This window comes from Catharus ustulatus, chromosome 21 (assembly GCF_009819885.2).
Source record: "Catharus ustulatus isolate bCatUst1 chromosome 21, bCatUst1.pri.v2, whole genome shotgun sequence".
Taxonomy (NCBI): domain Eukaryota; kingdom Metazoa; phylum Chordata; class Aves; order Passeriformes; family Turdidae; genus Catharus; species Catharus ustulatus.
The window spans coordinates 824,209-839,544 of record NC_046241.1 but is presented as its reverse complement, the minus strand read 5'-3'; the positions used below and the strand labels follow the sequence as shown (position 1 = coordinate 839,544).

Below are 15,336 nucleotides of genomic sequence, written 5' to 3'. Positions count from 1 at the left end.
AGAGAGGGAATGTGCCATGCTGGCTCAGAGTCGATCACACTGCTCATTGCCTTTATCCAGAGCTATCCAGACAATCCTCATTGCATAAGCTCCTACAGCAGGTTCAATTCCCCCTCTTGCCAAAGGGGTGACTCTCATGGAAGCAAACAAATCAAAAACATTTGCAGGGCAGCAGAGCCTTTGCCCACACAAGTCCTATCCTGTGGCTGTGTCTCCTGGAGTTCTGCAAAGGACTGAAATGTCTTCTCAGAAGAAGAATTTGCCATTTCAGCAGCTGTGTTCAGTTCCCTCACAGCTACCTACAAATGAGAATTTTTAGGAGTCATTCCAGTGCTTTGTTTCTAAGTTACTGTTTTCATTTCCTGTCTTGATAGAAAAGAGATGATTTTAAAATTTCAAAGCCAAACCTGTTTCAAAGATAGCATTCAACATACTCAAAAATGTAAAAACAGAATTAATTTTATATTGGTGGATTTTTTTCTTTTTTCTTCCTCTTGAATAAAAATTCAAGTGGACTAATACAGTTTCAAGAAAAATTAAATCCCCTTTGATAGACGTGCTCTCCAACAGACAGCTGTTCTGTTGACATGCAGATGGAGTGCAGACCCTGAGGAAAGTGGCAAGGGAGGACAAGAGGCCTGAAGAAAAGCATATTTTCCTTTCTGTAACAATAATGTTAATCAAAGTTCTTATCTTGCTCTCTATTCTAATTTAAGTCCTACTTTTAATAGTGTCACTTGAGTTCTTCATTCATGAGGTTCCTCTATTCCATTTCAGTTCCTGTTGGCAAATCTTAGTGCAGGCTTTGTGTGTTGTTCAGCAGCCACTTTACTGATCACCTGTGTAATGTTACAAAGAGGCTTTGAGAGCACTTTGTTAGGACAAGGTGTGAGTTGTGTTTCTCTTGGAGCAGTGGGCTTCCTGTGGAGTAATGGGACTCTGTTACCACGAGGAGCAGTGGAGCTCTGCTCAGGGCAGGGCTGCCCTTGGGTCTGTCCTTGCTGGTTGTCTGTGGTAGTTTCTGCTGGCTCCATGCTGTGTCCTGAGCATCTTGTTCTTGCTCTGGGCTCTGATACTGAAATGCAGTATTTTGAGTTACAGCTCTGGGTGACACTGAGCACAGGAGCTGAGGGGACAAGAGCAGCTCACTGGCAGAGTTGAGCTGTTTCAGGTTTTAAGCTAGTGCTACCTGCAGCTTCCTCCTTGATTCCTCTTCACAAATGACCCGTGGGGGTGGTGCTGAGGGCTCCCTGTGGGGAGGCCCTGGCACAGGGTGCCCAGAGAAGCTGTGGTTGCCCATCCCTGGAAGTGTTCCAGGTTGGACAGGCAGCCTGGGACAGTGGAATGTGTCACTGCCCATGGCACGTGTGGGACTGGATGAGCTTTAAGGTCCCTTCCAACCCAACCTAATCCGTGGTCCTGTTCACCTGGGTTACTCTGGCCACAGAACAGGGCTGGAGGGAGCAGTACCTGTGATTGGACTCCTGTCACATCAGAGCTCTGAATTAGTAAATCCCCTCTGCCCAGCTCAGGATTACTCTTGGTAAACTCTGTTTTCTCTTTGCTCCCTGCTCTGTTTGCAAGTCCCTTCCTCTGCCTGGCTGCCTCCTCCTGAAGTCTCAGTGACAGCAAGGGTGTCTGTGTCTTCTTCACCTGCTTTCTGCAGGTGCCACCAAGGCTGTGCCCTGTGAAAGCCACTGTCCCCTGCTGTGGCCTCTCTGGGTGTGGTGCCTGGCAGCCCTGTGCTCACACCTCTCCCCTTCCTCCCCGTGTGCAGCTGGGGTGAGCAGGAGGCATTTGCTGCTGTGGGATGAGGGCAAAACCAAAACACAGGCAGGAAAACTGCGGCCAGCGTTGGTGGGTGTCCAGCTCTGGCTGTTCAGACAGTACTGAAGGCACACAGGGCCTGGCAGCACTTTGGTGCCTTCAGGCTGACAGGAGGTTGCAGTGAGGTGAGGGTCAGTCTCTCTTCCCAGGGAACAACTGACAAGGGCAAGAGGAAATGGTCTCAGGTTGTTCCAGGGGAGCTTTAGATTTGAAGGCTTCTCTAGAACTGTTTAAAGAACATGTGGATGTGGCACTTGGGGATGTGGCTTAGTGGTGAATGTGGTGCTGGGCTGGGCTGATGGTTGGACTGGATGATCTTAGAGGTCTTTCCCAACCTAAACAAGTCTGTGATTCTGAGATTTCCATATCCAAGAAACAGCATTGCCCAAACATCTCTGAAGTCTAGGAGTGCAGGGACCTTGCAGTGCTCAGCAGAACTGTGGCAGAGGATGCACTGACTGGGGACACAGGCATGGCCGTGGTTTGTCCCTGGCCAGGGAATGTTTCATTGTGAGGATGCAGAGAGCCTGTATGGGTCAAATGCTCCCTCATTTGATGTGTTCAGCAGCCCAGTTTGGTTTGTCCTGTCTAATGCAAAGGGCTGGTCTCTTCCAGTGGCTGTACTGCCTCCCCTAGACCCTTCTCACGAGGGACAGAAGCCAGGGAACATGCTGCTGGCCTCCAGAAGCAAAATCAGGAATGTACTGGCTCTTGAGTCATTCAGAGCACTGAGCCCAGAGGCTGGAAGGTAATAAGGAGAGATTATAGCTTCATAAAGCAGCTACACAGTGAGAAGAAGCAATTAGAATGTAAATTTGGTGCTGAAAGGCAGAACACCAGGCAGAGGAATTTGTTCTGTAATTACACTGAACAATATACAGCTTTGACTCCCTTTAGAGTACTTTGTTCAGGTCGAGTGCTGCCATATAATGCCCTTCCTACAATCTAGGCCTAAAAAAACAAAAGGAAGAGTAGGCTGAACCTGGATTAAAGGATTGGAGGCATGAAGAAAAATTAAGAACCATGATCTGTGTAGTTCACAGACAGCCTGATAAGGAAGATGAGGCTGAAATGTACAAATCTCATTAATGTCACACTGAATGCCAGCAGGTATTTGTATATAATAAATCCCCTATTATTAGGAAATATATAAAAGAGTTATGGGGAGGAAATACAGAGGATTTATCCCCCTACCCATCCCTCACCAAGACAAGAAGGGCCTGAACCATGAGCAAAGTTAGTAGGCAACATCCAGCATTTTTCTTTGCCTGCCCACAGATGTTTGGAGTTGAGGACACTGATGACATTGCCTCAAGAGTTATTAGTCTGGCAGATGCCAGGGGAAAGGTGATGTGTCACATCTGGTCACTGGTGCATTTCACATCTCTGCACCCCTGCAAAGACCAACCTGTGGCTGCAGCCTGAGCATGGCAGCACTCCCTGGGCACCCAGCATGGCCAGGGAGCTCCCCAAGCACACACAGGCCCCAGGCAGTGCCAAAGGCTGTCCTGGGTCATGTGCTGTCGTGTTCTGGGTTGCTCTGAGGTATTGCCCAAGCCTGTGCCAGTGCAGTGCCCACAGGTGACTGATCAGCCTGTGCCTGTTGATGGGCAGGTCTGGAGTGCCAGCAGGGAAGGGCAGAGCTGCTCACAGTGGAGAGGACTTGGCAGGGAGGAGAGCACTGGAGCTCCATCATACCCCTGCTGGTCTCCCTGCTCTCCCACGTTGCTGGCACACATCAGGAGAGCAGCTCTGCCCTGTCCTGTGTGTCCTGCTGGCCCCAGAGCAGCCTGGCAGAGCTGTGAGTGTCTCAAGGTACTGCTCCAACTTGTGCTTCTCTGCACAGAGCACAGGGCAGGGTCACTGCACTCTGTGCTGGTGTCCCCAGGCTGCAGGGGCTGCCATATGAGCTGGCCAGTCTACACTCCCTGTAAAATCACTGGAGAGTCCGTGACTCAGGTGGTTCTTACTCTAGGAGAGGATCCAGTTCTGCCTGGGTGAATGAGTGGCACCCTTGAGTGTAAAAGGAGCCCTAACAGGCCACCTCAAAGAGGTGTGGCTGACAGGTATCCAGAATTAGGTGTGATGAGTCCAGCTGTGATAAGCAAATGGCCTGTTGTTTCCTTGGTTTTATTTCCATCCTTCTGCTCAGCCTGGTCATCAGTGTCTCCATCTTTCTGCTTCTTCTTCCAGCCCATTTCATTCTGCACTCTTCCTTCACACCCTATTTCACAGCACCCTTTCGTACTGAAGCATAATAAGAACTGGGAAATTTCCCCTGGAGGGTGGGAAGAAATTCTTGAGGCACAGGAGAGGAAAACATGGATACAATACAGACTTTACTGATTTTTTGCATTTTCTTGTAAGATCCCATCAGACTGGCAGCCAAAATGCTTAGCCCAGTTACATACATGAAATGGGAGCATGACCACAAAGACTTTGGGGCCACTTGGTGTCTGCAGCCTCAATGTGGGATGGTCTTTGGTCCACACTCCAGAAACTTTGGCTCTGTGTTTGCAGCCTGAGGCAGCAGCCCCAGAGGAGTTGGGCCCTTGCTCTTCACGGGGAAGAAACCAGACTTGAAGATTGCAATGAGACCCTTAGATCCAGAGGAGCTGAGCACAGCTTGAAAACCAAAGTCCTGCCCCGAGAGAGCAGAGCAGCCAGCTGCAGTGCAGGAAGACGCAGGGAGGGACAGAAGGATCAGTGTCTGTTCCCCCTCATTTCAGAAGCAAATGAATGCCCCAAGTCAGGGTGAGCTTCCATTCCTCTTGGTGTGCAGCTTCAGCTCCTCAGAAGATTCCTCAGGGTGCACTGATGGCATCAACGTCCCTGGTGCACAGAACGACATGTGGCACGTGTCAGCCACATTTTGGGAAGTGATAGGTTGTGACTCCAAAGACAGTTTCAAGGTCCCCCTGAGGGTGCTGTGCCAGCTCACTGAAAGCTGCCTAAAAGCCACTGGGAGTGTGGTAGGTTGTTGTCCCCTTAGTTAAAGGAACCCTACATAAATGCTGAGCATTTGGGTAGTTTCTGATTCTTTGTGCTTTAAGCATTATTTTGTGCTTTTAACCCCCTCCCTGTCTCTTGCCTTGCAGCTGACAATGAGAACAACATTGCCTCCAGCCAGCCCAGGTCACCTCTCCCTGTGGTTGAAGAAAAGTGGAAACCACAGCTCCAAAGAAATAACGTCAACAACGGTATGTAGCAGCTTCTCACTTTGTCCCTGTCCAACAGGTGCCTCAGGGGTGCAGCAGTGATGGACACTACACAAGGCCCTTGTCCTCACCAAACTGTGTTTGATTTCATTCTTCATTCATGTCCTACCTGGCAAAGCAGAACACCCCTTCCCACTACAGGAGTGCAACAAAGCACCCTGGGGTGGTTGGAAAGGTTTGTGAGGAAGATGCATTTGGTAACTCCTGGAAAAAGCTTACTTCTGATCTGAGGTCTGACTTCCTGGCCTGGAGTTAAAAAACTGAACCAGTTATTGTGGTGTGACATAGGCACAGGGTGCCCAGAGCAGCTGTGGCTGCCCCTGGATCCCTGGAAGTGTCCAAGGCGGGGTTGGACACTGGGGCTTGGGACAGTGGGACATGTCTCTGCCCATGTCAGGGGGTGGGGTGGGATGGGATTTAATGTCCCTTCCAACCCAAACCTGTCTGGGATTCTATGATTTGATGTCCATCTTTCCATCTGGGCTGAGTTGTGACTGTCCCCACAGCAGGGACAGGATGCAGATCTGCTCCCTGATGCTCTGAGCAAGAGCAGGGCCTGACTCTGGAAGTTCCTCTGTCCAGAAACTTCGGGGATACAAATCCAAGGCTGGAGTTGTCTCTTCCATCATCTGGGCGTGTTCCACCTCTTTGAGGGGCTCTGAGAATAGTTTTGTGCCTTGCCCCCACTCTCTGCTGCAGTGATGCTGATCTGGTCCTTCCTGTGCCCACTTGTGTTTCCCTGCAGCGTCAGCGAGCGGCTCGGTGGGGAACAGCGCGATCCCAGAGAAGGAGCGGCAGAACATCGCCGAGAGGCTGCTGCGGGTCATGTGCACCGACCTCGGCGCGCTCAGCGTGGTCAGCAGCAAGGAGTTCATCAAGCTGGCACAGACCCTGGTGGACAGCGGGGCTCGCTACGGTGCCTTCTCCGTCACCGAGATCCTGGGCAACTTCAACACCCTGGCTCTGAAGCACCTGCCTCGGATGTACAACCAGGTGAAGGTGAAAGTCACCTGCGCCCTGGGCAGCAACGCCTGCCTCGGCATAGGGGTCACCTGCCACTCACAGAGCGTTGGCCCCGACTCCTGCTACATCCTCACTGCCTACCAGGTGGAGGGCAACCGTATCAAGAGCTACGTCCTGGGCATTAAGGGCATAGACATTCGAGACAGCAGTGATTTTATCCACCACTGGGTGCAGAACGTGCTCTCGGAGTTTGTGATGTCGGAGATCAGGACAGTGTACGTGACAGACTGCAAGGTCAACTCCTCGGCATTCTCCAAGGCGGGCATGTGCCTGCGCTGCTCGGCCTGTGCCTTGAACTCAGTGGTGCAGAGCGTGCTCAACAAGAGAACATTACAGGCTCGCAACATGCACGAGGTGATTGAGCTCCTGAATGTCTGTGAAGACCTGGCGGGATCCACGGGCCTCTCGAAGGAGACCTTTGGCTCCCTGGAAGAGACCTCCCTGCCGCCCTGCTGGAACTCAGTCACCGACTCCCTGCTGCTCGTCCACGAGCGCTACGAGCAGATCTGCGAGTTCTACAGCAGGGCCAAGAAAATGAACCTCATCCAAAACCTGAACAAACACCTGCTCAGCAACCTGGCAGCCATCCTGGCACCGGTGAAACAGGCCGTGATCGAGCTGAGCAACGAGAGCCGGCCCACGCTGCAGCTGGTGCTGCCCACCTACGTCAAACTGGAGAAACTGTTCACTTCCAAAGCCAACGATGCTGGTGTGGTCAGCAAACTCTGTCACCTCTTCTTGGAGGCGCTGAAGGAGAACTTCAAAGTTCACTCGGCACACAAGGTAGCCATGATCTTGGACCCTCAGCAGAAGCTGCGGCCTGTCCCGCCCTACCAGCATGAAGAGATCATTGGCAAGGTCTGTGAGCTGATCAATGAGGTGAAAGAGTCCTGGGCAGAAGAAGCAGAATTTGAACCTTCAACCAAGAAGCCTCGTGCAGCAGGCGAGGCCACAGCAGCTCAGGAAGAAGATTGGTTTGGGAAAAATGAAGTCTATGATTATTTGCAAGAACCTCTCTTCCAGGCCACCCCTGACCTGTTTCAGTACTGGTCGTGTGTTACCCAAAAGCATATGAAACTAGCCAAGCTGGCCTTTTGGCTCTTAGCAGTGCCTGCCGTGGGTGCCAGGAGCGAATGTGTAAATATGTGTGAGCAGGCACTCTTGATCAAAAGGAGGCGGCTACTCAGTCCAGAAGACATGAACAAACTCATGTTTTTGAAGTCCAACATGCTTTAAGACTGTCTTTTAATTAAAACAAAACTTTAAAACACTGTTCCAAACAAAGAAAAAGAAATTTAAGTTCTAAACACTGTGGACCTCATTATGAATGCCCCTGGAAACCAAGTGCTTTTTTATATATATATAAAAATATAAATATATATATAAAATTAAGTTTGAAAGGAAAGCTGAGCACAGGAGAGAGACAGCCCTCTGCCAGGAATGTGCTCCTTTCCGTAGGTAGTGTGTGGACTTGACAGACTTTAATGTTTTCAAGTGGGCAGACGAATGGGAGGCTGATGTTCTAAAGTCTTCAGGCAGCTGAGATCTAAAGTGACTTGAAGTTTCTTTTGTTTCTCCTCCACCCCACCTTTCCTCTTGTCCCCTGGGCCATCTTGCCATGGATAATCAGACTCCATTGACCAGACCAGTTCTGCACTGGACTTTGCTCCTTTGAATAACTGTACACCTTGAGGGCACTTGGCTGCAGCCTTCTTGGCATGGTGCGTGGATCAGAGCAGCTGTGTTCCACCAACACCAGTATCTTTAGAAATCAGGAAGGGAGGCTTTAAGGTTTTTCATTTTTAATTTCATTTTTAACCTTCCCATATCATTTTTTTCCCCAAAACCAAAAGTTATTCCTCTGTCTCTAGTCTCACTTTTGAGTTCAACATGACAGCAAGTGATTATAAGTTTGATTTCAAACTAAGAGAAATGGTTCATGGCAGAAATTGTCAGTAGTTGTTACGTTTCTTGGCTTTATATTTTTTTACAGCAGAACTTCTTTTCTGAACTCCCAGTGTTCATTAGCTTTTCTGTGAATTGTGTACAATCAGGTGTTCTCAAACTTGTTCTAGAGTAGTTCATTTGCAATTAAATCATATTCTTATGGGAACCACGGCAGTTGGTTATGTGGCAAAGCCTAGAAACCAGGAAAAGCAAATGGTGACATCACAGGTGGCTGTGGGCCACCAGTGAGCTTGCCAGGTCTGCCAGAGAACCCTTGTACCTAAAGATTTTTGTTAAGAAGTGTCTCTGGCACAGAAACCACCCTTCCCAAGGCCAAGGACAAACCAAGGTGTATGATTTTTCAGGGGAACAAAGCTCACCAGTTTTGTCAAACTGGGGTTTGAAGGAAGCTTAGAGAAGTGCATGGGCTCAAAGATCCTTCTGAATGTAAGTGCTCCTGATTGAGTGCAAAGCATATCTTCCCATTTTTGTTTGGAATGGTTTCCTCTAGTGGCACGAATGTCTTTTTGATACCTACAGTGCATTACACTACTTGTTCTATTGCTGACCTGTTGTGGCCAGGAAGGCCATGGGCCCCAAAACGTTCACACGTAACTGGCTCACCCCAAATGCAATTAGAGATCCCCTTAACCCCAAACCATCTCGGTCACTCTGCTGTCCCCAAGGCCAGAGCTCCTGCAGACACAGCTCCCAGGCTGCTGGACAGGTTCTGTCAGGTTTGGTGCCTCTTGGACAATTCCCAACCTCTGGTGCCAAACTGCATTTTTCACCACTGGGACTTGTCTCTCAGAGGAAAACTGAAGCAAATTCTTGTTTTTTCAGCAATCTCTCCTGATTCCAGGAGCTCTGGAGCTGCGGTCCCAGTGGCATGGGAGGGTCAGGAGGAGGGACTGGCCCTGCTGGGAGCAGGCTGGAGCCCTTCAGTAGCACGGGGAGTTTGCTGCTGGCTGGCAGTGCAGGGGGAGACTGGAGGCCCTCTCTGAAGTGCTGCTGTTGACCATATGTTTAACCAGGATCCCACCTGCCCAGCTCTGGCTGTAACAGAAGTTGCAAGTTCCAAGACATGAGAAATAGCAAACCCAATCTCTCAGGCTTTGTGTGTAGATGCCTTGAACCTCATGGGCACTCCCTGACACCTGCACTGCCACAGCACTCAGGGGCACAGTTTGCACGCTGGACCCTTCTCCATGCCAGGCTCACAGGGACAGACCTTGGCACCAGCTGTCTTGCCCTTTCCAGTCTTTTCAGCCTTCCATTGCCTTGAGGCTGGTGTTTGGGTTGACCTCTCAGCACTGTTACTGCCATCAGGCTAAAACCATTGTCTCCTAAAATGTTAAGTTTTTGCCTAAAGCACACAGCCTGCCACATGAACAGGAGCTGCCAAGGCAGGGTCTTGGACTCCTGATTTCCCTGGCAGTGCTGATGGAGGGATTGATTGTAGTGCCAGCTTTCCTTCTTGCTGGTTTTGTTTCTCCTGTACAAATCCTGCATGCCTGTGGTAGCACAGCAGTTTGCAGATCAGGAGAAACCTGTGACAGATGAAAATGAACCCTGAGTGAGTGAGATGTGTGCTGGGCCCACTGGTACCTGACAGCAGGAAAACTCGGCTGGTGCATGTTCCCCAGACAGGATTAGCTGGGGGCACAGAGGGTACCACACAGCTCAGCTGATGGCACAGGGATCAGGACTGGCAGCTCCTTCTCCTAATGGGACATCACATCGTTCTGTGTGGTTCACCTGAGACCCTGATAGCTCTTTATTGCTCAGGGGAGCATGCAAAGCCCTTGCATTCCTTTGGAAAGACATCTCTATCTGTCCCCAGCCCTCCTTTGCTAAGGGACACGAAGATGATTTCTGTGGAATTTGTGAACTCAGGTTCATGTTGTCTGTGTGAGGCATTGAGGGTGGAAAGTGGGCAAATCAGAGTTAGCACAGCTGTAAATCTCTGAAATTGAAAATGGGGCAAACTGCAGGGATTTGTGCCCAGCAGTGAGCAGGATTATGGTGTGCACTGACAGTGTGCGGGCAGGAAGGCCACAGCCACCTCTACCTCCTATCCCACCTCCCCTTTCCCTTCTCACACTGTGGGTTTGGCACCAGAGCTGGGCTTTAATTGTGGTGCTGACCAAAGGGAGGGATGGACTGGCCCTCTCCCCCATCCCAAAAATTGCCCCTCTGAAGCAATTTCGGTTGTAGTTGCACCAATCATGGCTGTTAAGAAGTGATGTTGGGTAGATGAGATTTTCCCAAAGACTTAAAAACTCAACAGCTGGAAAAGCAAGAGAAAACCTAAATACCTAAAATGGAGCATTCTCAGAGGTGATGAGGAGAGGGCCTGCTTGGACAGCCCCTTCTCCAGAGACTCGCTGGAGGAAGGTGCAGCTTTTCTTGACTCTTGCATATGTTTGCGGGGTGCTCAGCTCAGAGGAGCTATTTGTGCTCCAGGCTTTCTCTAGGTCACTTGGGCCTCAGTAAAAGCAGAGAAACACATCCATAGAACATGCACTTACCTTAAATGTCAGGCTTTTGCTCCTCTTCCTACTTGCTTCTTCAAGGCTTGAATTCACATTCTAGGGAGCAAAAATACTTTACCAAGGTCTGAAATTTGGAAGCTCTTGTTTGCCGGGTTGCTCCAAGCCGAGCTGCTCTGTTCCTGCTCTGTGGTGCCTCAGAGGTGTGGAGCAGCCGGGGTGTTGTAGAGAGCACTGCTGGTCCTGGGCTGGCAGACTGCACAGGAGAGGCTCTGAGTTTGGCCAGAGCTGTTGTGAGGTTCTGATCCCTTTGAGCTGAGAGGAGAAGTCCTCAGAACTGGGATCATCCTCTGGTGGGTCGTGTCATTCTTCATTTCTGCTTCTTCATTTCTTTTAATCTCCCTTGTGAAATGTGTCAGGATGCAGGAATGGTGTGTGGCCTCCAGGCATCCACCTGTTCCTGCTGTTGACTGTGCCTGACCTTGCAGACATCTCTTCTTGGCTTCACAGTTTGCTTTGGGAGTGTTCTGACCTTCAGGTGGGGAACAAGCACCACCAGGTGAACTCCAAGAGGGAAGGGCCTGTCTGAGCATCCTTGTTACTGAAGAGAGTGGGATAGAGGCAGAGCTCTTCAGGAGGTGGTTTCTGTGTGAGTGCAGCAGCCAGAAGGTCAGGAGGGGTTTGTCTCCTGTGTCTCTCAGTAGGCAGTGGTTGCGTTTGGCTTGCAGGATGGACTTGATGTCTTGCACCTGGGTCAAATTGAGATGGGAGTGAACTTCCCTTTCTGTCTGAGCTCTAAGGAAACTGCTTTGTGTGGGTTTGAACTGGTGCAATCTGGAAAACTTCCTGTGAAAGCCAACTGTGGGTTCAGGTTTTGTCTGACTCAGTTGTTAGTTCATTGCTGGTTAAGCCAGTTTAACTTTGAGCTGAACTGGTTTAAGCATCCACACAAACCACCTGCACTGGTTTATCTGTGCTTGCTGGGCAGAGATGGTCTCCAGCAGCAGCTCAGGGAGTCATGAATTTGCAGCAGATGCTCTCAAAACTTGGGAATGACTGAAAATAGAGGGGAGACACTTCTGGAAATGACTCAAGCTCTAAATGGTGGTGTTGGAGTGTTCAGTGAGATGGTTCAGGTGGGTTGGGTGGTTTTTCTCCAAATGTCTGCAATAACCCAGAAGGTTTCGCATGAATTACCAAAAATGTTTGTGTTGGTGGCTGAGTCTGCTCAGAGGGCCCAGTTCCACTCTGGCCATTGTGAGCACGAGACAGGAGACTGGAACCTCCTGCTTGGTCCCACAGTGCCCTGGGCAATTCTAGGCTGCACTGATGAATCAAAAGACATTAAAAGAGCAGCCAGGAAGGTGCTCCAAGGCTGGGAGTGCTGCTTTGTGCTGAAGAAAGGCTTGGATCTCTGCTGGCACTCTCAGCTAAGGGAGAGGCAGGAGCTCCTGTGAGCATTCACACAGGAAGGGACAAGCTGTGCCCTATGGAGTAATTAGGAGTAATGGGAGAAAAATAAAAAATATACTAAAGGCAGATTCTGGGAAACCTCTTCAGGCAGGAGAACTCTGTTCCTCTGGGAGGAGTCTGTGAGGGGAATGTGTTTTGAGCCCTGTCACTGAAGACAAGGCTGCAGAGTGGAGTCCACTCCATGAGACACGAAGCTGGATCTTGCCAAGAGAAAAGGAACTGGGTGTAGGGCTGGGAAGTGCCAGGTTCCTGCCCAGACCCCTCCAGGAGGGTTCACAGAGCCTTTTCCTCCCCATCCTCCCCCTCATCACCATCACTGCCCTTGCCAGCTCTCAGTACATCCATCAGCCACATTCCATCAAGGAGGAGGCAGCAGAGGGGAAGCCACCAGTCACAGAGTAAATGTCCTGTCAGATCAACGTGGGAAGAGTGTTCAATGTCTTGCTGCTTCTGCTGAGCTTTTTCTGTGCTACACCGTGACCTCGGATCCGTGGGATCCCTCGGGAATGCCCAGAGCCATCGGCTGAGCCCCCTGCCTGTGTGTCAGACCTGACACTGTCGCTCTGTAGCAATAAGAACTCCGTGTTCCCGTGGGTGGGACCTGTCCCCTCATGGCTCTGTCACCTCCCTGGGGCTTCTGCAAGTGTCCCTGAGCAAACCCTGAGGCCCAGCTGAGTTCCATGTGAGACAGCCTGGGAACAGTCTGCTTACGCTAGGCCAGAAATGGTGAACCAATGACAGTGGGTTGCCCTGAAATTTAATTTTATCTATTGAATGTTTGTGGGATTTCCATTTAATTTCAGGTTTACTTTGGCTGCTTAGTTGAGGTTTTTTTCCTGTTAAGAGTCCTTTCTTTGTAACTCGATGGGAGAGTTTTGCTCACATAGACAATGGTGTATCCATAGACCCTGAGGGGTTCCTCATCCATAGGCAGCTGAGTTGGAATTTTTGACTCCTGAAACAAGGAAAGATGACTGGCAGGAGTTTCTGTAGCATCCCTGACAGTGGGACCCAGATGAGCAGCTCAGCCTTAATGATGGGAATATTGTTGGGTGGAGTTGACGAGCATAGACATGTCCAACCCTTGCTTTTTACAGCCAAAGTTCCTTAAAGACACTTCCAGCCTCACTGGCCTTGAATCCTTGTTCTCCTCCTGGGGGTTCTGGTGGCAGTCTCTGCAGTGTCTGTGGCTAGGCTGAGATTGTTTTTTCAAGTGGGCTGGGGAATGGGAGAAGGGATGACTTTTCCCCTTGCTGTTTAGAAGGACCTTCCCCCTGAAGGAAGGGGATATGTTCTGAAAGGAGCAACAGTTTTAGGAGCTGTTTTCCATGGTCCCTTGTGCTGGTTTGGCACTAAAGACAACCTGTGGAAGTGTTTTTTTCTGAGAGGAGCAGCTAGCCTTCCTCTATGTCTGACAATTAGCCTTTTTCCACTTCTCCAGCCATCGTCACAGAGCATTAGCCACCATCCATGGATCAGTATAGAGGCAGAGCTTTGGCCACCTCTCTGTTTCAGCCTTGTCCAGGGCTAGTACTGGTACTTTAGTGCTCCTTTTTTGGAATTCTTTGAAGGCAAGCTGGTAGTGAATGACCTGCACAGTGGTGACAGGTGACAGCCCAGGCTGTCAGTGGGGGGAACACTCTGCCCAGGCCCTGAGGATTGTGGTCCACGCCGTAGCCAGACAGTGTCATGGTGACAACCAAACATCAGGAGATCCCTGTTTGCAGCCAGTCTGAAAAGAGATGCTGTTTCTTGCTCGTACGTTCCATTTCCCAGACCTCCTCCTGGGAGCTGAATTCTTGTTTCATCAAGCAAAGGATTTAATCTTCTCCTGGCCCTCCCTGCCCTCAGTAACTCGTGTGCATTTCCTTCCTTTCTGTAGATGCAGATGTTCTAGGCAATACCACAGAGCACCCGCGTTGCGAGTGCGACCATGTCATCTTAAAAAATACAAAAAAAAAAAAACAAAAAATATACAAAAAATATCTTTTTTAGGCCAGAGTTTTCTACAGGTATTAATGAATATTTTTCTTAATCCTTATAAGTTTTATGTGTTTAATATTTCTTAATACCGGTAGCATTAATTTATACTTTTGTAGCAACACAATATTTTTATAAACCGCCACCGCTGGCTTTGTCTTCATAACGGGAAACGTGCGGGCAGCTGGCCCCGCGCTGTACCATGTACTGTATTTAAAAGGTTATCTAATGTCACACTTGCTGTGTTAATAAACAAAACAAAACCTGTTTGAAGTCTCATGTATTGTTGATGTGGATCAAATGACTCACTAGAGAGCAATATTGCACGGGGTTGAGTTGCTGATTTTCATTGTGATATGCGAACGCTTGAGGCCAACTCAAGTTCTGAGGTCTTTTTTTTTCTTTTTAGGATTTTTTTGCTTTTGTTTTTGTTTTGTTTTGGGTTTTTTTTCAGCTGAATAAGTTCAGTGCTGTTTGAAACTTAGACTGACGTCAAAGGAAAAGGATTATTAAAGAAAAAAAAATATCAAGGTGTTTAAATGTTGCTGTTTTTACAAGTCTGTTGCTGTCTGAATGGAAATATTCCACAAGAGAGGAGGAATAGTTCCACTTAGCTTCCAATGGGGCCGAGCACTCCAGGCCAGAGCTCGGTTATTTGGAAATACTTTAGAGACATGTTTCTGCAACATTCTTTTCAGAATTGATGCCAAGGCAGAAGACAAACTGTAACTGTAAGAAAGCATCCGTTGCTTGAGGATTTTCATGTCAGTGTTGTATTTATGGTTTTACAATAAAACAACCGTTAGGGGAAAAAAAAGTTGTCTGGGACTTTTTATATTTCCTGTATTTCAAGCTTGTTTTTGGGACATCCCCACTGCTGATGTGCTGTTGTGAGGGGGGGAAAACATCCATGGAAGTGACCTGGACCCCAGCAGTGGTGCCTGATGTATCCCACAGAATCATGGAATAGTTTGGGTGGGAAGGGACATCCAATACCACCTCTGCCATGGGCAGGGACACCTCCCAGGCTGCTCCAAGCCCCAATGTCCAGCCTGGTCTTGGGCACTGCCAGGGATCCAGGGGCAGCCACAGCTGCTCTGGGCACCCTGTGCCAGGGCCTCACACCCTGCCAGGGAACAATTCCTGCCCAATATCCCATCCATCCCTGCCCTCTGGCAGTTCACAGCCGTATGAACTCGGCAGCAGAACTCCACATCCCCTATCCCTGCAGCACTCAGAGCCCCCCAGAGCATTCCCCAGAGCAGCCTGTGTCCCACACTCAGTTGCTGGGGCCATGAACTGCTCCTGTGTCTCTGGAGATGTTTTTGTGCAGCAAAAGGCCCTGAGCCCCTCGGTTTGGTGCTGCCCTTTGGGGT

At 49.6% G+C, this 15,336-nt stretch overlaps 1 protein-coding gene across 16 annotated transcripts in view; it reads left to right on the top strand.

The window, feature by feature from the left end:
* The window catches only part of ZNF618 (zinc finger protein 618), a 147,141-nt gene extending 132,364 nt beyond the window's left edge, over positions 1-14,777 (top strand). For all 16 annotated transcript variants that reach the window (XM_033077182.1, XM_033077179.1, XM_033077175.1 and 13 more), the window contains 2 exons: positions 4,926-5,027; positions 5,791-14,777. In XM_033077182.1, the coding sequence (XP_032933073.1) occupies positions 4,926-5,027; positions 5,791-7,304 (1,616 nt within the window). In that variant the 3' untranslated portion in view covers positions 7,305-14,777. The remainder of the gene's footprint in view (positions 1-4,925; positions 5,028-5,790) is intronic.
* Positions 14,778-15,336: the final 559 nt, after the last annotated feature.